Raw genomic sequence first — 23,228 nt, 5'->3', positions numbered from 1 at the left:
CCTCATTCTACCCTCTCTCCAGCCTCTGCTGTCAATTTACTTTCTGTTTCGATAGATTTACCTACTCTGGATATTTCATATAAATGGAAGCATACAGTATGTGGCCTTTTTTTTTTTTTTTTTTTTTGGTACGCGGGCCTCTCACTGTTGTGGCCTCTCCCGTTGCGGAGCACAGGCTCCGGATGCGCAGGCTCAGCGGCCATGGCTCACGGGCCCAGCCGCTCTGCGGCATGTGGGATCTTCCCGGACCGGGGCACGAACCCGTGTTCGTTGCATCGGGAGGCGGACTCTCAACCACTGCGCCACCAGGGAAGCCCGTATGTGGCCTTTTATATCCGACTTCTTTCACCTAGTGTAATGTTTTGGATGTTCATCCATGCCGTATCATGTATCAGTATTCCTTTTTATGGCTGAATAATGTTCTATCATATGTATATACCACAATTTGTTTCTCCATTTATCTGTTGATGAAAATTTGGTTTGTTTTCAATTTGGGGCTATTATGAATAATGCTGTGTGAACATTTGTGTATAAGGTTTTGTGTAACATATGTTTTTTTAATTTCTCTTGGCTATATACCTGGAAGTAGAAGTGCTGAGTCTGTTGTAACTCTAAATTTAACTTTTTGAAGCACTTCCAGAGCATTTTCCAAAGTGGCTGTACCATCTTACATTCCTATCAGCAGTGTTTGAGGGTTCTGATTTCTCCACATCCTAGTCAACAGTATCTGTTTTTGATTATAGCCATTCTAGTGGGTGTGAACTGGTATCTCATTGTGTTTTGCCTTAAAAAAAAAAATCGAAGCCATCTGTATTCATAGTTTAAAAAGACAAAGCTTAAAGTGTAAATGGCCCATCCCTCTCCACTCCTATTTCTATGAGGCAAATACTTTAAATTCTTTTACTGGTTTCTTCTGATTTTATCTTCTATTTCTGGTAGTATGCTTATACTGTTGTCTTTTAAAAAAATCTGTTTTAGGTATTATCTCTTGAATTCCAACAATGGAAGATGAGCATTTAATTCTCTTATCTTCCCCTATGTGCACACAAATACACACTCACTTTATCTTTCCATTTTCACAGTATGATTATAATCTCTATTTTTGGTTAAATCAATAATTGGCACTTACATTGTTATGACTATGCATTCATAGCCATGTGGTGTACAAAATTTATATTTACTTAACCATACCTTTTCCCCTTAGATTCCAGATGACCTAGAGGAAAAAATTTGCTTTTTTTAAAAATTTCCTCAGTTTTCTACATATTAATTACTACTTCATCCTCAAATTCTACAAGAGCTAAAAACCTTTGTGCATATTCAAACACACTGGATATCTGGATATTCCACTATTGCTCTCTTTTTCCTTTTTTCTTTTTTGTTTCCGGGAGACGTTCCTTCCAGAGCCCGCCATGCTCCTGCTCTACTCTGAACTGACGGGGCACGGGCTTCCTGCATAGCTATTGTCCTGGAACTTTCCTTCATCGTCACTGACTTCTCTCTTAAGTTGCATCACCTGTTTCCTGGATCTCATATCTTCCTGTCTTAGTTTTATCCCAGTTTACAATAGCATATCTTCCAGTAGCTTCATTATTCCTCTATTCCTCCATTACCGTCTTGTTTTTGTTAAATATTTTCTAGTGTACCATTTTAATCGTCTTGTTTCTTTTAGGTGTTTTTTTTTTTTTTGGTTCTTTTCTTAGTGATTGCACTGGTGATTCCAATTAACACCTTAATCTAGTTTAGATTAATACTAACTTAATTTCAATAGCATACAAAATTGTTTGTGGATGCTTTCATGCTACCACGGTAGAGCTGAGTATTTGTAGCAGAGCATGTATGCATATGGCCTGTAAAGCCTAAAACTTTACCATCTGGCCCTTTACAGAAAAAACCTGCTGATCCCGATCCAGCGTCCTGATCTTCCCGATCCCATTTTCTCTCTCCTGCCTCCAAGCATTAAGCAATCTGTTCTCTCTGAACTCTCACTGTGTTTCACCTTTCCTGAAACCTAGAAATTAACTGCAAGTGCTAAGGAACCAAATGAAAGAGCACAAAACTGTATCAGCAAAGTGTGAAAACCTCCTTGGTGCACATCGCTGTACATAAGATGCTCAAAGTTATAATCCATCATGATCTGTGAAATCCAATCCTTCAACATGAAATTACTGAGGATTATTACTACTGATTCAAATTTGAACAGTTCCAAGGCCAGTTTCTCCATCACTTAATCGTATGCCCAAGCAGTGCGTTTCTACATGAGTGTTCTGTGGTGGGCATGGGTGGTTTTACTCTGATCAGTATCCATTTCCCATCCTCTTATGAGAGTTCTTTGATTTTTATTTGACACTGGGGATGGGGGCATGATGTGAGGCACAGTGTGAGTAGGGTGCTGCCAGGGACCACCACCTGGAGGGCACCTGTCTGAGCTCAAAGCCCACCAAAAGGCAAGCAGAGCTGACAGAGAGAGCGTGAGCAAGTGAGTCTTCATGACACGGTTTAGCTTCTGCATTCTGCCGTACCTTCGAACCTTCCACTTACGTGCACCAAATAAATCCCTTGTTCTGTGTAAGCCGTTTGAGTTGTGTTCCTGGTGCTTATGAGCAAAAGGAGTCGTGACTGACACAGACTTTGAAAGCAGAGGCTGAGCCACTTCTGGGCAGTCACAGAGGTCCAATAGCTTCATGAGGACCCTTCGTTTTATTTTTAGCAAAAGAAGAACAAACTCTTCTGCTTTAGTTCAGGACCTGGAATAGTTTTAGTCTAATGCAGGATTGACTTCAGAACTAATAAGGAATCTCTCAAATTCAGGTTACTGTCCTTGACAAAACAGAAAAACTAATGGTTTCAGAAATAAATAAATATGATGAGAATAACATCGCCAAGTATAATTTATCAAATTCCTGATAAAACACATTTTAAAAGGCAATCAGGGGCTTCCCTGGTGGTGCAGTGGTTAAGAATCTGCCTGCCAATGCAGGAACACATGTTCGAGCCCTGGGCCGGGAAGATCCCATATGCCATGGAGCAACTAAACCTGTGTGCCACAACTACTGAAGCCCATGCGCCTAGAGCGCGTGCTTCACAACAAGAGAAGCCACCGCAGCAAGAAGCCCATGCACTGCAACGAAGAGTAGCCCCCCGCTCGCCTCAACTAGGGTAAGCCTGCATGCAGCAATGGAGACCCAACGCAGCCAAAATAAATAAGTAAGTAACTTAAAAAAAAAAAGACACACACACACACACACACAAAGGCAATCAGGATGTAATTTCATGTAATAAAGCATTCCTTGCACTTATCTATTTCAATGCATATTCTTAACTAAAACTTCATCAGATGCCCTTAGGCTTCTTTTTTTGATAAATGACCCACATTTTAAAGTCTTTTCTAAGCAAAGAAATAAACATATTTTATAAATAATAATATGTCAGTTTCTTATAGGTAAAAACTCTAAAATTTTTATTCTTCCTCAACTCTAATTTCTTGTCCTTGATGTTTACTTACTTTTCTAGTCTAGGCCATAAGCAAATAACTTTTACTTCCCCAGCTTTAGAGGAACCCTGAGCCTTTTTCTAACTTGTTTCCTTTTCATCCCTGCTCTGTAGCCGTGACTTGTCCACTTAACCTGCTTGTCCTTAACATAGCACCTCACACAAGTGTCTTAGTTTTGAACCTCCAGCTCTGCTACTTCCTTACATTAGGATCTAGAGCAAGTTTCTAAATCTGTAAAATGAGGATAATAATAGTACCTGCCTCATATGGTTGTTGTAAAGATTAAATGAGAGGTATGTGAAAGAGACACAGTAAGCACGTAGTAATGCTATTATTACTACAATATAATAACCAGTGGTCCTTGTGATTTCATTCCACGCAAGAGGCTTGTAAGACCCAGCGATGTGTTTATTGTTTAAAATCTAGGCCCCATGAGGGCAGAGACTTTGTCTTGTTCATCACTATATATATGCACCTAATATATGACTAGCATATAATAGGTATTTAATAAATATTTAATGAATGAATGAATATAGGTAATATGGTTATAATTTTACTGATATTCCAATTTTATGGATGAGAAAACTGACTCAGAGAGGTTAAGTGACTTGTATAAAGTCCTACAGTGGGTTAGAAAAGGTTAAGATACAGTTCTCCTGCCTGATTGTCCGCTTCCCCCATATTACCTCTAAGGGCCTCTACCGCATGATCCAAAAATTCAGGTACAGTATCTTAGTTACTAAATGACGATTTTCAAGGGACAAAAAGGATTCTGAAATTGAAAAACCTACCGTAGTATCCACAGCCTTGACGTTCTCTGTGGGAATGTGCTTTGGGACAGGTTCTTTCTGTGACATCATCACACATCCTTCAGCACCTAAGGTGATGATTACAACCTGGCAGCCCCTTTCCATGAGCACCAACGCAGCCTTCCCAGCATCCGAGGGGCTACTGACCTCAAGGCTGGTCAGAATCTCAGCCTGAAATACATACAAAAAGAAAAGAAACTGTGGTGAGAATAAGAAACTGGGTCTGCTTCTAGATTAGATCTGTTTTTCTAGGCGATGTCTCCCTTCTTTTTCATAACAACCAATGCAGTGGGGAACTTTGGTAGATGCTGGCTCAGGAAAATAAATAAAATAAAACAATAATAACAATGACAACAAAAAAGCTATAAAAGACATTCTTGGGACAACTGGGGAAATTTGAATGTGGCCTGAATATCAGATGACAGTATAGAATTACTGATAATTTTCCTAGGTGTGATAATGGTATTGTGGTTCCTCTTAGGAGATGCAAGCTGAAGTATTTAGGGGTGAGGGATCATGCCTAGAACTTTCAAATAATTCAACCAAAACAAAAATAAATACACACAGGGGAGAGGGGAAGCCAGTGCAGCAAAATGTTAACAACTTTTTTGGTGGAGAGGATATGAGTATTCACTGTATTGCCCATTCAGCTTTTCCTTATTTGTGATGATTTTCATAGTAAAGAGTAAGGAGGAACAAAGAGAGTTTTACAAAAGAAATAAGGGAAGTGAGGAGGGAGGAAAAGAAGAAAGGAAGGGGCCACTGCCAATGATTTTTGGTATAAATCATACCCATAAATTTCACACTTAAATTCTTTTAGGCTTCTCTTGGGCCATAATGCCTTTTGCATGCATATTACTAGTTTGCAGACCACTCATTTCTTTTGTTTTGCTTGAGCAAATGGAAGCAGAGTAGGAGAGGCTCTGATACACAGCAGAAAAAGCAATGTGCTGATGTTCAGAGACCTCCACTACTCACTAACTCTGGAAACTTCCCCAAGTCACATAAAGTCTGTAAAATGTAGGGCTTGGACAGGATCAGTAGTTTCCTCCTAGAATATAAAAAATCCTCTGGATGAAGTAGGGGTGAGGGGCTGCAGCCCTGCTTCCTCATCCCCCAGGTACCCGCCCAGCATCTCCAGGGAACCTTTATGGTTCTGGGATTGGCAGCTGAAAATTCACTGGACTAGATGCATTATATGATACTTTTTGACTTAGAAAGCTTATAACCAAATTTTGTCTTTTCTCTAATACAGTTTAATCACATACTGTCTCTTCCTAAGAATGGGTATATCCCTTCCTGTGCTTGCTCTGAATGTGCCCAGACTAACCCTTCTTGGTGCCTGTAAATCATCCCACAGTGTCTGCTCATTCTTGGTGTCAGTCTTCCCAGGAGCATGTGTTTCGTTAACTTGACCATGTATCCCCCAGCCCCGCCCTTACCATCTTTTCCATAGACCCTCTCTTTCAGTCTGTGTGGGTTATACTGTGAGGCCACTTTCTTTTTTCTTTTTATAAGTTTTGCATTGATCTTCATTACTGGGATATTTGTGTTGAGTTGGATAGTTTATTTTCAGAAATATCAATTTCTTCTGGTTTTTAAAAACGTTTTAAACAGCTATTCTTTAATGAAAAATCTTGAACATGAAAAATAATGCACAAACACTCATGTACCTACCACCCACCTTTAATACATTTTACTTTATTAAATTTTACTTTATTTGCTTCCAGTAGTTTTCTTTAAAGAAGTTAAATGATATCTTCCATATATATTATTTAGCATTGTACTTTTCACCTTAACATTTTAAAATTTGTGTTGATATATGTAGCTTTCTAAAAAAACTGCACTGTATTCCATACTGCAGATATATGCTACAGTTTAAACAAAATCTGTTTTCTTTTTCATGGACACTTTGGTTTTTTCCATTTTCCCCTTTTACAAGCATGTAATCCTTTTTCCTCTGGCTATGTAAAAATATTTTTATCTTTATTAAACCCCTTGATTTTATGCAGTTCCACTAAAATGTATGTTAGCAGAAAGTTATATTTATTTATCTTATGCGGTACTTTTAACACACTTCTGATCTTTTGAGAGCTCATGCCTTTTCTCAGTTCTAGAAAACTCCTTGCAGTTTTCCCTCTAACATAGCTTCTCTTCAGTTCCCTCCGTTCTCTTCTTCCTTCATTCCAATTTGACACATGTTGAAGCCTCTCAGGCTGCTAACTTCCTCTTTAACAGTTAAAACTATTTTTCTTCCCATGCTATTTTCTAGGTGAATTGAGTTTTCTACCTCCAGGTGAATTGATCAAGATTCTCTTTCAGTTCATGTCTGATGTTTATCTTTCTAATGAGTGCTTTAACAATTTTTCAATGACTTTTTCATTTTCAGGATTTCTAATTGGTTGGTTTTCATATTCACAGACTGTTTTTCTGTTTTTCTTTCACAATTTCTTCTCCTTTTTTAAAGAACGAGAATCTTAATCATACTTATTTTCAAGTCTTTTTGCATTGTTTTATTATTTGAATTTCATCTTGGGCAAATTTCTCTTGAGATTGTTGATTTTGCTGGATCTCTAGCAGCAGTACATTTCTTCATCTGCAGGCTCACTCTGCTCGCAGTGAGTTGGAGAGTCTGCACATTTCACTCCAATCAGGTTTATCCCTGCCTTTCTAGTGGTTTTACAGCTGCATCCACTAGGTCCCCAAGGGTCTCTAAACCAGAGCCAGGTGTTAGGTCGGCAACAGAGAGTTCCTGTTCTGGGGGGTACTGGTACTAACTGCCAATCCAGTCACTAAGTTGGCTTGGTTTTCTTCCTGATCAGAGGCAGGCTCTCTGTCCTCCTGTCTCTGCAGGTTGGGAGCTTTCTATATGTTATAGCCTCAAGCAGCAGGCATAGCAGCTTCTTCCACTCTTTTTCCTTAGCAGGGAAGCCTTAGCCCAGCATCTCTGGTTTCTAGCCTGGGCACTGCTCCAGTCTCCTATGAGTGGCACACTTGCAGTGCCCATTACCCATGGGAGGCAAACTTCCACACACCTATGCCAGCTTCTGGGACTGGAGTACAGCACACCCAAGGCTGGATCTCTGTGATTCTGTTCCATTTCTGATCTGTGGAGTTATTTATCTTGTTTTTGAGCTTGTGAGTATATTTTCATTGTCTCTTTTAGTATTTATATATCAATGGTTTGTGTGTGGCACAGAGGGAATATCTTAAAGCATGAATTTACATTGTTATCATGATTAGAAGTCATCTATGAGAATGTTAAGCTTTAAAAATTTTTCTTTTTTCTATTACGTTTTTTAAAATTAATTTTTATTGGAGTATAGTTGATTCACAATGCTGTGTTAGTTTCTGCTGTACAGCAAAGTGAATCAGCCACACATATACATATATCCACTATGTTTTAGATTCTATTCCCATATAGGTCATCACAGAGTATTGAGTAGAGTTCCCTTTGAGATCAATTTCCTTAAAGACCAGAGTTCATTCATTTATTCATTCATTCAATAAGCATTTACTAGGTGCCAACTCTGTGCAGAGTACAATATAACAGATGATAATTTCTAAAGATAACTATCAATATATATCACATCATACATGCTCTTTTCACACTGTGACAGTGACAACCTTCTACTGAGAGGTGGGGTACCAGGGTGGACTTTCCTACGTCAATCAATAGAGTGGGCCAGAAAAGATGCTGTGTGACTTGCAAAGCTAAGTCATAAAAGCCACCATGTCTTCTGCCAGGCTCTTGCGCTCTCTCTCCCTCACCCCTTCTCAGGAGACTGTATCTTGTTGGAACCTCGCTTCCATATGGTGAGGAAGCCCAGGCCACAAGCAGAAGCCATGTGTAAGTGTTCTGGCCAATGGCCAGCATCAACTAGCAGGCATGTGAGTGAAAGAAGGTTCAGATGATTCCAGTCTTTGAGTCTTCCAGATGAGACCCCAGATATCGTAGAGGAGAAACAAGCCATACTGTGTCCTGTCTCAATTCCTGATGCACAGATACCATGACAGACAATAAATAATTCCTGTTGTTGTAAGCTACTAGATTTGGGGGTAATTTATTATACAGCAATAGATAGCCATTGGGATACAACAGTGAATAAGAGATGTCTGTTCTTTCCCAGGAGAAGACAGAGGTATTGAACAAGCAGTCCAAGCTGTGATGAGTGTTTGAAGAATCATTAGAGATGCTCTGTAAGTATCTAGCAGGGAAATCTAAGCCAGTTTGGCATGGAGGGTAATCTAACTTCTTATTGTGAAATGGTCACTCTCTCCAGCAATTCCTGTTTCCTAGCACAATGCCTGGCCATGGTGGTTGCTCAAAAATATTGCATAACCTATTGTGGCTTCTTAAAATTAGCTTCCTTGTTGCAGTCTTCTTTCTTATTTCCTTTATGTTCTGAGAGATGAAGTTAATAAAAAGGCAGGTCAGGAAATCCTAGAAACCTTCATTCAGCCTTTGCACCAAATGAAAAACTAATAGTTCGTTAATTATAAACTTTCTCTGTATGTTGCATTGTATAATATGTCTTGCCTCCCGGTGTTGGAGGAGAGTGCTGGTCTAATACTGTTTGGCCTATAAGAGGGAAAATATTGAAGTTTTCTTCCTAAAATGCTTTAGAATGGCACAATATGAATATATTGATAGAGATTTTATGCAGATATATACATTATGACCCTCAGGTGGACTGAGGGTCAGTCCGGTGCTCCCCTAACAGAGTGGCCACCAGGGCTTCCCATGCATCAATGGAGAACCTCTGTCTGTCCACCAGTGTAATCACAGGGTCTTCACAACAGAATGCAAATGCTCCAGTGTTGTACATTAGTTAGCACTGCTTGATAAAACATAGGACTCTCAGTTATACTTGACTTTCAGATAAACAACAAATAATTTTATGGTATGTTTAGTATATTATTCCTTATTTACCTGAAATTCAAGTTTAACTGGGCATCCTGTATTTTTGTTTGCTATCTCTGGCAACTCTAATACTAACAGTAATTAGTCCATACAATATGGAATGATTAAAAAAGAAAACAGAAACTAATAGTATGAGGGCAGGGTGGGGACTAAAATTAGCTGAGGTTTGATAAATGCCCAATTATGGGTATGACTCAGGGAATCCTTTTTCTTCTAGGACTCACTAGTTTCCTTTTTTCTACATCCCAGTCATCCAAAAAAATCTGTTTTCATTATGCCCAAGAATTCACATGCAGTCAAGTTGATGAGGTAAGTCCTGATTCTTTGCTTTATCCACGTACATGAAAGTCTTTTGGTTTCTCAAGGAATGAGCAAAACCTTCCATCCTTACCTCACTTTCATTGCAGCAGAACACATCTGAGAGAGTGTAGAACTGGGGGTCTAGGTCAGCAATGGCAGGCGCTGGGTTGAACAGTGTTTTTACTACAAAGGAGTGAAAAAGGGGTTCAGTGGTTATCGTTTTTAACATGGTGCATTTATGGACATTGAGTAAGGGAAATCCCCAAGTACAACCATTTTCTCCATTAGATTAAAAATCAGGGCTTCCCTGGTGGCGCAGTGGTTGAGAGTCCACCTGCCGATGCAGGGGACACGGGTTCGTGCCCCGGTCCGGGAAGATCCCACATGCCGCGGAGCGGCTGAGCCTGTGAGCCATGGCCGCTGAGCCTGAGCGTCCAGAGCCTGTGCTCCACAACGAGAGAGGCCACAACACTGAGAGGCCCGTGTACGGCAAAAAAAAAAAAAAAAAAATCAACTTAGTTACAGATGTAGAAAAGTCTGGATCCTCAATCTCTGTGATAGCCTAGTAGCAATTCCTTGTTATGTCCATTTGCTCTACTTTTTACTTTACAACATTTCAGCTTCAAGGGCAAGCATCAATATTTACAACTAAGGTGATTACAAAGTTATGGCAAAGGACAACAAGAACATTAAAGAAAAATTTGAATGTTGTGGCATGAAAGGACATGTATAAATGTGAACATGCAGGCTGGTGAACATTTTTGTGGGTTACTGTGAGTGCTTAGATGCAAGGCTAGTTCATAAATCCATTTTCCAGGAAAGTGAAAAAGAGATGATAGAAAGGAAACAATGAAGAGCTTAAAAATTTCCTGGTAAGAATGGTAAGTAGGAAGTTCATGTACATATCCACGTTTTGAACACCTATGTATGTCTTCCAAATATGTTGCACTTACTCATGCAAACATACACATTCACACAAAAGCTTATAGTCTTGGCTTCTGTGGGCAATCTGGGAACGTAAAGGAAAGGTTGATAAAGGAGGAGAAATTCAATCAGAGGCTAAGAGCTAGCTCAGACTACAAGAGGAGGATGGATGGGGACAGCAGAAAGAGGAAAAATAAGAATGTCACGGCCATTGCAGTGTTAGAAGAAGTACATTTTTCAGAGGAGGAAAGTGAACCTCAGAGAGATGAGGTCAGTCTAAGGTCTTAACACTGGGAGATGGTTAAGCTGGGTCCCTACCCAGGGTCCTCCAGCTTGAAGTCCAGGGTTTGGTCGTTTCTAAAGTGGTTGCCTCTCTAGGCCAGGACTTTGTCCATAGCAACACAAGCCCCCATGGCAATTCACAATATTTAAAAACAGCCTTTGTTCTGGAACTTTGTAAATTGTTTTTTTAAGTATTTAGAACTTATATTCATAGGAAGCTCTCCCTATGTCAAAACACTTATCCACCAGAGTACCCAACTAGATTGGTTGGTCTTCTTTCTTCTACCCAGGTCCACTGACTTATGTGTGTTTAGTAACCTTAATTTACTATAGACTCATAGAGTAAAACTCTCTAGCTGCAGTCCCCAGAGACTCTTCTAGAACAGTGGTTCACCAACTTGGCTGCATATCAGCCTCACTAGGATAGCTTATTAAGATGCCTGACTTCTGGGCTCCACCTCAAACCCACTGAATCAGAATCTCTGGGGGTAAGGTCAGTGAGCATGCACATTGACAAGTTCTCCACGTGGCTCTTCCCTGGCTAGTTTGGTGCTGATGCATTCCACATTCCTAGGGAGATGTGTATCAGCATGTGACTAGTGGAAGCTGTCCACTACTTCTGCCTGGGGAGGCTAGCTAATCTACTGCTGCACCTTCTTTGGTCTTACTTAACATTTTGGTTCAGTCAGTGGGTCTCGTCCAGTGGTTTATAGGCTAACACTATTCCCATATTTTCATTATTTTAGAATCCAGAATGTCCACCCACAGAAATTCTATGGTATATTTTTGGCTGCTCATATTTTTGCACAGGGTTATTGTGAGGCTTAAATTAGAACATGGATGTAAGAGCCCTGTGTAAACTATGAAGTGTTGTACAAAAATAAAGGATTATTACTGTTATTATATTGTCCTTTACCCATAGCCCAACACCCCCGCCTGTCCACCCATCTCTCCTGCCTTCTGATGGAGTTTTTAGCCTGGCAAAAATCTCTCTCATTGGTTTTCCCGCTCCTGCAAGGTCTCAGAGATGTCAATTATGCATAAAAGCCATCATTGCCCAGCATTCTAAGACACCCATTTACTTTTTAGGTTTTCAAAATAAATATGTTGTTCCCTATTTTCCTCAAGCATTAAATTGAAACACCATTGCTCACCTAATCTGATCCTCAAAGCTGCACTCAGCAGCTCTGAGCACAAGTTAGAGCAAGCTATCAGTATGCAACAATAGGGTAGAGCCATTCTTCTTATAAAAGTTCCATTTTATCCTAAAAGGTCCTTGATCCAGCAATTCCTTTTCTAACCCTGTCCTACAGACATACACAGGCCTGCAAAGATGAAGTACAGTGATGCTCATTCAGCTCTGCTTGTAACAGAAAAAAAACCAAAAGAAACCTAAGTATCTATCAGAGTTGATAAAAAGTTATGACACATACATCCAATGGAATGCCCTGCTGCTGTTCAAAAGAATGAAGCAGATCTCTGTTTTGCCACATAAAGACTTGTATAATTTATTTATAAGTGAAAAAGGCAGTTTTATAATAAAGTCTATGGTAGGATCTCCCTCACTTTGAACAAAACAAATAAAACATAACTATATGTGTATTTACATTTATACACTTACATAGAAGAGAAAAGTCTGAGAGGTTACTCACTAAACTAATAAGTGCGTAGTTACAAAAGGCTGAGAATAAATCTGACCACAGATTAACTGCTATACATCATGCAAAGACATAATTCTTAAAATATATATAATATCTCACATCAAAAAACGAGTACATGGGCTTCCCTGGTGGCACAGTGGTTAAGAATCTGCCTGCCAATGCAGGGGACACGGGTTCAATCCCTGGTCCGGGAAGATCTCACATGCCACGGAGCAACTAAGCCTGTGTGCCACAACTACTGAAGCTCGCATGCTTAGAGCCTGTGCTCCGCAACAAGAGAAGCCACCGCAATGTGAAGCCTGTGCACCGCAACAAAGAGTAGCCCCCGTTCGCTGCAACTAGAGAAAGCCGGCGTGCGGCAACAAAGACCCAACGCAGCCAAAAATTAATAAATAAATTCATTAATTAAAAAAAAAGAATTGCTAGTGTATAGATACATAACAGATTAAAAAAAAGAAAAAATGAGTACACTGTGAGTGAAATGATGTAATGGAAAAAATGAGTACACTGTGAGTGAAATGATGTAATGTCTGGGTTTTGCTTCAAAATAATCCAAGGTTGCAATGGGGGATGGGAGTAATAAGTTGGGGTATAGATGAAACAAGATTGGCCAAGTGTTGATAATTGTTGAAGCTAAATGAGAGTATATATGAGTTTACCATACTTGAAATTTTTCACAATAAAAACAAATTAAAAAAAAATTTTATTTATTTATTTTTGGCTGTGCTGGGTCTTAGTTGCTGCACATGGGCTTTCTCTAGTTGTGGCAAGCAGGGGCTACTCCTCATTGTGGTGCACAGGCTTCTCATTGCAGTGGCTTCTCTTGTTGAGGAGCATGGGCTCTTGGTGCGTGGGCTTCAGTAGTTGTGGCACGTGGGCTCAGTAGTTGTGGCTCGCTGGCTCTAGAGCGCAGGCTCAGTAGTTGTGGCACATGGGCTTAGTTGCTCCATAGCATGTGGGATCTTCCCGGACCAGGGCTCGAACCCGTATCCCCTGCATTGGCAGGAGGATTCTTAACCACTGCATCACCAGGGAAGTCCCAAAAACAAATTTTAAAGAAACAGTGACATTGAATTTTAAGCAACAACTGCTGGATTGAGAAATTCTACAATTTAATTTGCCTGTAAATACTGTATAAAAATCAAGCAAATCTTATTTGCCTGTATCTTACCAAGGGAAAGCATTCTTACCAAAAGAAACTGGATACATAGGCTTAGAGTCTAATAACTAAATTTAGGGGAAAAGTGAAAATACCATAAAGAAAGGAGTCTCTTTGGCTCATGCTACCATAAATAAGCATGAATACTTTACCATGATGAAAAAAAAGTGAAGAACTAGTAGATGTAGTTCATCAAAGAAGAATGCAAATTTGTAATAGTCAAGATGAAAAAAAAAACTGATGTCATCCTGGAACCATGCAAAACTAGAGAACACAGGATGTACCATGGAGTAACTTGGAGTTGCAGAGGTGACTGACAGCACCCAACAGTAATTATTATTCATTACAATGTATGACGGACTAAATTCCCAGTTGTCTTAACAGCATGTCAATAGCTGGTGCAATAATGTCAGTCAGGAACTGGTGAGGCCCAGGGAGGCAATTGTACAGGCGCAAAGACAGGAAAATGAGGTGGAAGCTCTTAATGATGTCACCATGGAGGGCAGGGGGCTGGACAGTTAAGAAGGCCCTAATAACGAGCTCAGAGAAACAGGGGAAGAAAATCACCCTAAGTAAAGAAACCATAGGAAGGTTGGGCTACCCAAAACACTGGCTTGGTAGTCTCCCACTCTAGAGGTTCTTCTCTGTGACTTGACCATCAAAAACACCCAAAGCTTGGGCTATGTGCTGGACCATGTTATTGTGAAAGTCAAGGTGGCCAGCCAAGAAATTCTGTTTGCCAAATGGAAAAGGACTAAAGTGTCATTAAAAGATATTTTGTATCCTACCTAGAGTTTAATCTTGGCGATCTTACAATCTCAATTATTTATAATTGTTCCTGTAATGTCCCATTTGCTTTGAAATGGATATAAAGACCAGAACCAACAGGCATAATTTCATCACAAGCAGCTGTACCACCAGCTCTGCCGTGGGCCCACCTCACACCACTGTGACCTAGAGAGGAGGGGGCTGTAGAGGGCTCCCAAGTCATTTTTGGTGTTGCAGGTGCTGTTTAAAACCAATGCTTTCATTTTGGTAAAGAGAGCGATTTCTGAGAAAGTATATTCAAAGATGAAGGCGGGGGGTCTTTTCCTCTGTATTTTAACAACTGATACATAATCCAGTTATACAATGTGTTTAATTCAAACGTCACTGCTTGTAAGTACACAGATAAGTATATAGATAAGGGAGTTGTGATAATAAACCCATAGATGATGATGAGACATGGATTTTACCATCTTCCTTGTAGATGGAATAATGCTGATTGGCACATATGCAGCCTTGTGGGGTAATGGACAGGACACTCAGCACTCAACAGGTCTTTATGCTCTGCCGGGCCTGCTCTGTGATCAGCCCATTCTCACATTGTGACACTGAGGAACTGTGAGGGCTCTCAGTCCAATTCCCTTGTTTCACAGAATAAAATGAGGCTCAGTGCAAGGAACTGACTTACTTGCATGAGGACCCCTATTTGGTAAGTGATTGATCCTGAATTCAAAGCCGTACTTCATGACTCCCAAATCAGTGCTCCTTTCATTATACCACTCTTCTCTCAGGTGAGAATGAAGATGCATTAAATTCAAACACACACACACACACACACCACTCATAGTATAAAATCTAAGCTGTGTCTGACTGGTAACTACCAAATGGGGACCAGTTGAGTTCTAGACAGAGGCTCCTGTGTGCATGGGCATTTGCAGATAGGGGACACATTGCTGAGAACACTCTAGGGTCTTGTCTCTGTGACTGGAGCAGTAATAACACTCAAAGCTTAGGCTACATGTTGGGCATTGTTACAATTCATGGATTTCACTTTTCTAGAGACACTCTTCATAAAGGCTCAGTTCCTTGATATCAATGGGATGTGGCAGTTTCTATACTTAAAATGTGCTCTAGGATACAGAACTTGGGTCTTGGAGTCTGGAATCCTGGTTTCTACAGTGACCTTGGTTGAGCTAATTACTTAACCTCTCCGAGTCTGTCTTCTCCCCTTCAATCTGGGAGAAGAATGCCTGCCATATTTTTGTCATAAGGTTTTTCTGAGGATCAAATATATATGAAAGTGCTTTATAAACTGTAAAGTACATATAAGTGCAGGAATTACTACTTCCAATATTACTATATAAGAAAGATCACGCAGAATCACTACTTAGGCATGCTGGCTCTCAGTAACAATGTGAAGTAGGCTAGGTAATCTTTGGCCCTCCATCACCTACCCCCACCCATTCCTGATGCCCCAGATCCTCCAGCTCCTCGACTAGAAGAACTGCCTGGCAGGTGATGGAGGAGGCATTGCTGGACACCCCCACACACACAAATGACAGCCCGAGTCAGGCTGCCTGTCCCTCCGGGTAACTCTAGCCTCACCTGTGAGAGGTTAGCTCCTCAACTGTGGTTCCTGTACCTTTCTCTCTGCCACAAGACGGGTAGGTGACAGGCCATTAGACTAGGACAGAGGGAACAGTCATCTCTGAGAAGCAAGGGACAGTAGGAAAAAAAGAAGTTCCATGAGAATATACTTTGACCTGTACAAGGAAAGACAGGAGCATGAATGAAGTGGCACAGTGTACTCACATCACCTGATTACGATGAGTGCAGTCATTGCAGAGAATGCTCACCATAAGCCTTAGACTTTATCTGTGACACCCTGAGAAAATGTAACCAAATGGGTTTTGGCTTAAAATTCTTTCTGACAGCTTCGAGTCCATTAAAAATACATTAAATGTCAGTGAGAATTTGCCACAGCATGTTGTTTTGCCAAGAGGAAATTTGTTAAATCAGGACATACATTTTAAAATTCTCCACAAAATCATTTCAGTAACTTATTTTCCATTTATTGCTATGTAGAACACTATACACTTTGAGAGAATCACTTATATAAACACACAGATACATACACACACTTACTGTTCTTTTTCCTCTTCTTTTTTTTGGTTTTGTATCTTGATGAGAAAGTTTTATCTGGAAAAGTCAATGTGGTTCTCTCCCTATTTCCTTCTTAGTATAATTCACAGAACTATGGCCACAATATCAAGGAGAAGCCACTGTCTTAGAGTGGCTACTTTTTATTTTGATTTTTTTGACCAAAGAGTGCTGAGATCAGGATATTATCCTAATTTTAATTTAAAGAGAGACGTGAAAGAGAAAAGAAAATTGGTGTTTACTGAGAAGTACTACACCATTCTTGGCATCATATTTTATTTCATTCTTAGACCAATTCTGTAGGGGAGTATTTCTGTATGCATTTAACAGACAAGGCTCAGAAAAATCAGATAATTCTGCTAAGACCACAAAGCTAACAAGGAACAGAAATGGGATTCTAACTCAGAAGACACTTTCCCCACTAGTCGGTGGTAAAAAAGAAGCAAACAGAAAGAAACTATCTGGAGTTTTAAAAAGTTGGTTATGTGCTGGGGTTGAGAGAAGGGGAGTGGGTGGGAGAACAGATGAATCAAGATTAGCCACGAGTCGATGACTGTTGAAGCTGGGTGATGGGTTTCCTTATACAATTCTGCCTGCTTTTGTGTGTTTGAAAATTTCCAAAGTCAAAGATCGAACAAAACAAAAAGCTGCTTAAAGGACACTGACAACAAAGAAAATATTACATATAAATAATCTTTTGTAGTTTATAGAAAAGACAATAAAGTTTTACAAAAAGGAGAAAGAACAAATCTTCAGTTCGTTGAGATATTTACCCAAATGTACCTGGGCAGTGATTATACATGACCTGCAGCTTAACCTCTGCTTGTCAGAATGGAACTCATTCTACTACTTAGAGTGTATCTTGGACAATGGGCTGCTTCAAAGATTCTAGTTACTACCTGAATTATTTCTGCTAACTAGATTGGAGATTTGTATTTCAAAATATCAGAAATGCTACTCATGTTATTTTTTCACTATTTTTAAGGTTTTCTAACATTATCGAGAACTACAGGAAGACAGTGAATCTCACAGATGGGAGAAAGAATATTTTACTGCAGAAAAAGTATGGCTTTGCTTAACTTGAAAGGTTAACTTTCACTGAGACAGTGATAAAAGCTTTTACAGAAAGAAGGACAAATGTGTAGAATTACCTCCACTGCTGTGGGCTATTCTCAGGGCTTCCAAAGAAGCTGCTGGAGTTACTTCTAGCTGGCAGATCATTACTTTGGCTCTGCTAATGGCACTGGCTGCTTCCCTCAGGTCTTCAGTATTCAAAAGTAAATTTGCTCCAGCCACTATAACGATGATATTCTGGCCTATAAAGAATTTCTACATGTTTATATTAAAAATCAAGCAAAACCAAGCAACGACATCCTGCAATGTTACAGTCACCCTTAGAAAGTCATTATATATATAAAATGTGTTGTAAGTATTAATTCTAGCATTTCTAAGCCATTCAGGTTAAATTTCGTATTCCTAATGGATCTTCCTTTACATCTCTGTAGGTATCACATTATTCTGATCATCTTGAGAAAAAAATCTAAAACAAAAGATTTCCCTTATCAATATTCTCATATATTTACAAAGAATATTAGCTGATGAATTATATATAACATACTTAAAAATTTTCTCTTATGGGACATGGCTGGTACAATATCTGTGGTAAAGATTCTGAATCCTAAATGACAGAGGTCATAATGATGAGTATAAATAGGAATCAGCTTGCTTAATGCTAAAAACTCATGCTCTTTAACACGCAGTCAGTTCATGTGTGTACCCCAGGGTATTCAGAAAAGTGATTTTGTAAATCAAAACACATTTTATGATATCAAACATGAAAATCTATATGAGATAACTTAAGGCAGGGAGAGAGTGATATTTGGCCTATACTGTACTAGATCAAACAGAAGCAGGACTAAGGAATCTTGTATGACTATCACTTGGACCCACTCTCTACAATCCCACGCAAGTGAGGGAGGCGTGGTGGTGCATTTTCTCTGTCAGGTGAACTCTCAGGAGCTGTGCTGTCCAATACGGTAGTCATGAGCACAAGCCACATGTGGTGACCAAGCACTTGAAATGTGGCTTGTCTAGACTGCAATGTACTTCAATCGTACAATACATGGCAGATTTCAAAGACTAAGTTGTAAGAAAAGAAGGTAAAATATCTCATTAATTTTATTTATTTAAATTTATTAATTAAGTTATTTTTGGTTGCATTGGGTCTTCGTTGCTGCGCGTGGGCTTTCTCTAGTTGCGGCGAGTGGGGGCTACTCTTTGTTGCGGTGTGTGGGCTTCTCATTGCAGTGGCTTCTCTTGCTGTGGAGCACGGGCTTTAGGTGCGCGGGCTTCAGTAGTTGTGGCGCGCAGGCTTTAGTAGTTGTGGCTCGCGGGCTCTAGAGCGCAGGCTCAGTAGTTGTAGCGCACAGGCTTAGTTGCTCTGTGGCATGTGGGATCTTCCTGGACCAGGGCTCGAACCCGTGTCCCCTACATTGGTGGGTGGATTCTTAAGCACTGCACCACCAGGGAAGTCCCTCATTAATTTTAAAGAACATTTTGATTACACGTTGAAAGGACAATATTTTGGATATATTGAGTTAAGTGAATATATTAAGATTAATTTTACCAGTTCCTTTTTACTTTTTAAAATGTGGCTAATGGAAAATGTAAAATTATAGACGTGGCTTGCATTATGTTCTATAGGACAGCCTGACCTAGGGGGATGAGTTGCATCAGTCTTTTCTGTGCTCTAGGCTGCTTGTGCTGATCTTGTATAGACGTGACCTAAAATTACCTCTGACCGCAGAACACATGCTGGCCTATCATCTTACCACAGATGTGTCTGTTGGCCAAGGAGGACTTAATAAAGTGGGGATGGTTCAGCATAAACCCTATCTCAGTACTGGAAAAATTCAAAGTACCCGCACACTGAAAGACAGCATACCTCCTCGCCTTTCTCCTTCAGTGACCTCATTCTCTCTGCTACAGTCAACTGCTGCTCTGTGTTGCTGACTCCTGAATAGACATTTCTGGCCTGGCCTTGGCTGATGAGTGACAAAGCCCAAGACGAAAGCTGTCTGGTGGACACTGCCATATGGCGAGCTTGTTCATGCCTCAAATTAAACTTGTCAAAACTGCTACTCATCCCTTCATTTAAAGATGCTGATTGTTGCCTCTCTGGGTATTTGTGTTAGCTCTTCTACTACAACCTATACTCTCGAGGGCATTACCATACACTATAAACCAGACAGAGTCTACCATAACAGGCACCCCATACACAATATTAAATATCTTTGCACGGAAAATGCAGTATTTTGTTACACAGATAAGAAAGAAACAGAACTCGATATCCCTAGAACACAAAACAGAGGTTTAAGACAGGGAATGAGCTGCTGTTAGCAGCAATAATTACTTAAATGTAGCTTAAAATAATGGACACAGACTATTGTTAGAATGAAACCTTTTGTCTACTGTCTTTAAGTGGAATATATTTTTTGGGGGGTTGTTATTGCAACTTTGAGATCACTAAAGTAGAACTAAAAATACCATAACTTCACGATAAGTGATTTTGTGAAACTGCATTATAAATAAAAGACATATTGTGAGAAATCCTAATTTAAAACAACGCACTCGTGACTTCTCACAATGCAGTAGGTTCTTCTGTCCTAGGTGCTCCATGAAATGCTTGGTCCTTCTGAATGTTAATTCTAATTTTAAAAAATCTTATGTAGGGCTTCCCTGGTGGTGCAGTGGTTGGGAGTCTGCCTGCCAATGCAGGGGACACGGGTTCGTGCCCCGGTCCGGGAGGATCCCGCGTGCCGCGGAGCGGCTGGGCCCGTGAGTCATGGCCGCTGAGCCTGCGCGTCCGGAGCCTGTGCTCCATGGCAGGAGAGGCCACAGCAGTGAGAGGCCCGCGTACCGCAAAAAAAGAAAAAGAAAAAGAAAAAAAATCTTATGTAGGTGTTTTTATACTTAAAATAGTTGGCAGCAATTATGAAAAGTTTACCTGAGGGTAAAGGGAAGTTACTGTTTTTTCCCCCCATAAATTTATTTATTTTTGGCTGTGTTGGCTCTTGTTGCTGTGCGCGGGGTTTCTCTAGTTGCAGTGAGTGGGGGCTACTCTTCGTTGTGGTGCATGGGCTTCTCATCGTGGTGGCTTCTCTTGTTGCAGAGCATGGGCTCTAGGTGCGTGGGATTCAGTAGTTGTGGCATGCGGGCTCAGCAGTTGTGGCACACGGGCTTAGTTGCTCAGTGGCATGTGGGATCTTCCCGGACCAGGGAACGAACTTGTGTCCCCTGCATTGGCAGGTGGATTCTTAACCACTGTGCCACCAGTGAAGTCCTGGAAGTTACTGTTTTTAAAAGACAAATGTTTCACCTATTGCAAAGCCTCGTGACAGGCATAGCTGTGTATATAGACTTTTGAGATTTGGTTGCTGTTTAAAGAGCAGACAAAATTGAACACTAACAATAAGTTAGAAGTAATTGGTTGCTGCCATTTGCTCAGTAAATATTCTATAAATATGATTCATCAACGTTCTTTTGCACCTATCTATTTACATTTATTTACTTAGTGTAACTGAAATGACAGATGAATACTTAACTACTTTAGAGAGAAATATCAATTCTGGGTTCACATGAAGGGTAATGGGATGCTACAGAATATAAGTATAATTTTGAGGCAACTATACCACTTCATATGTATTGGGTGGACAATTCTGTATTTGAATGATCAACTAGGGAAGTATAAGTAAAGGGCAACATATATATTTAGATTGGAAAGACCATACATTAAAACTTGGAGTGGTGGTTATGGTAAGAGAGCCATGGGAATAGGGTAAAAATTGATGCTTCTGCTCTAGTTCTGGAAATGATACTCCAGTATGTGAAACACATACCTTCATTACTGACAATTATAGAAGCAGTTCCTGTCGCAGCATCTTTAGTCTGATATGTAAATTCTAAAAGAAAAAGGAAATCACAGTCACGTATGTACAGCCTGGCAAGGATAATCTATTTTAACAATTTCAATGCACCACTAATCCTTGGAAAAACTTTTTAACCTTTAACCATCTGGAATGATAAAAAAGAAGTAAGTAATTAGTGCTAATTTATACCCATCACCTATACAATGAGGAAAATACAAGTCTTCACACTTAGCTGCGCCTTTTTTCTACATTAGTGGCAACCCAGCAAACCACCCCCGCTTCCAATGCCTTCAGATTATTCACAGTTGTACACATATGCATTTTTCTAGACCACCATATTTCTTTTCTTCAGTGAAAGAAATGACAGACTTGAGATGAAAGACTAAAGGTCAAACTCATAAAATGAGATTGTTTGATTTTCTTCATTTTCATAAGCTTCGCATCTCATCAAGAACTATGGTCTGGCGTGTAAATGGAAATGTTGATCAGGCAGCCTTTGGCAGCAGCAAAGAGCCTTGAACTGGAGCCAAAGACCTGCACTCCAGTCCTGGCTCTGGCTCCAGCTAACTGTGTGCTCTTGGACAAATTCAGAACCAATCTGGCTTTCAGTTTTCTCTTTTGTGAAATGATGGTATCAGCATCAGTGGTTTCTAAGATCATTTCCAGCTATGACATTCAATGACTCTTCTTAAGATATCTTTTGTGAATGCAGCACCTGTTTTCTCTTGTCACCTACTTTTTTTTTTTTTTTGCGGTACGCGGGCCTTTCACTGTGTGGCCTCTCCTGTTGCGGAGCACAGGCTGCGGACGTGCAGGCTCAGCAGCCATGGCTCATGGGCCTAGCCGCTCCGCGGCATGTGGGATCTTCCCGGGCCAGGGCACGAACCCATGTCCCCTGCATCGGCAGGCAGACTCTCAACCACTGTGCCACCAGGGAAGCCCAACTTTTGAAAGATTTCTATGAGATGAATGCTTGTAACCTCCTATCATTTTATTCCTGTCTGGAGAAACGTACATGAAAGAATTAACCAAAGGATATTTAAGCAAGACTAGACAAAGCTGTGCATAAAAATTCTCTGGCCACCAGGGGAGGATCTAATAATTCTATTGTAATTTCAACTTGTAACCAGATTCCAGAAGAAAGTTATAAAAACTAACTTTAAGAAAGATGAAATTTTACCTGTAGAAATATCATTCTGTTTCAAGTTTTCTATATAATCATTGCCAAAGGAATCTTTGCCAACCTGTACCAAAGAAATGATGAACATTAGATTTTTTACATTTAGTAAAATGCTACAATGTAGTTTTTAGAATACTTAGCATTTTAAAAGGGCATATCTGCATGGTACTTTGTAAACATTAACTAATTAATCCTCTTAATGTAAGATGCTATACTTGATTTCAGCCCAAATAATTGTTATATATTAATGTTCCATTTGTATCCTGCCTAAAACGTGAAACATTTAATGACTGTCACAAGTTCTGTAGCTTCACTCTCATTTTGATCTTTTCATATGGAAATTGCCATTGAGACAGAGCTGTCCACCATCAACAATCATCAATATTTATGAAGAATGTCAGCTGTTCATACTTCAGTATAAATGAAGGCATCTTTGCAATGACCTGCCTGGTGTTTTAGAATCTTCTTATCTTCTCCACTGACCCTGACATGGGGCAAAGAGGAGGGAATTTAAAAAGTCCTTGCTAACTTGGGTAAGTTGGTGTAGTGGAATTCTGTTGTTTTGCATCCTAGCATCCATTCTGGTAATGATATTTCTATTTTTCCTTTGGACTCTTCCATTCACAGACAACATGATTAGGGT

At 40.0% G+C, this 23,228-nt stretch overlaps 2 protein-coding genes across 10 annotated transcripts in view; one reads left to right on the top strand and one right to left on the bottom strand.

Moving 5' to 3' along the window:
• Nucleotides 1–23,228, bottom strand: part of RBKS (ribokinase) — a 76,028-nt gene that overhangs the window by 30,197 nt on the left and 22,603 nt on the right. For 3 of the 5 annotated variants that reach the window (XM_073791488.1, XM_019943032.3, XM_033838820.2), the window contains exons 3-7: nucleotides 22,586–22,649; nucleotides 21,376–21,438; nucleotides 17,629–17,793; nucleotides 9,618–9,709; nucleotides 4,285–4,473 (exon numbers count right to left, since the gene is read on the bottom strand). In XM_073791488.1, coding sequence (XP_073647589.1) covers nucleotides 4,285–4,473; nucleotides 9,618–9,709; nucleotides 17,629–17,793; nucleotides 21,376–21,438; nucleotides 22,586–22,649 — 573 coding nt within the window. The remainder of the gene's footprint in view (nucleotides 1–4,284; nucleotides 4,474–9,617; nucleotides 9,710–17,628; nucleotides 17,794–21,375; nucleotides 21,439–22,585; nucleotides 22,650–23,228) is intronic. The other 2 variants (XM_033838819.2, XM_073791487.1) reach the window with 2 other exon arrangements.
• MRPL33 (mitochondrial ribosomal protein L33) overlaps nucleotides 1–23,228 on the top strand; it is an 84,481-nt gene that overhangs the window by 52,558 nt on the left and 8,695 nt on the right. For all 5 annotated transcript variants that reach the window (XR_012325770.1, XR_012325769.1, XR_012325773.1 and 2 more), the window contains 3 exons: nucleotides 8,433–8,502; nucleotides 9,444–9,535; nucleotides 22,942–23,118. The gene's annotated coding sequence lies outside the window, so the exon portion shown is untranslated. The remainder of the gene's footprint in view (nucleotides 1–8,432; nucleotides 8,503–9,443; nucleotides 9,536–22,941; nucleotides 23,119–23,228) is intronic.

This window comes from Tursiops truncatus, chromosome 14 (assembly GCF_011762595.2).
Source record: "Tursiops truncatus isolate mTurTru1 chromosome 14, mTurTru1.mat.Y, whole genome shotgun sequence".
Lineage (NCBI taxonomy): Eukaryota > Metazoa > Chordata > Mammalia > Artiodactyla > Delphinidae > Tursiops > Tursiops truncatus.
Note: the sequence above shows the minus strand (reverse complement) of the source record. Positions and strands in the feature narration are given on the sequence as shown.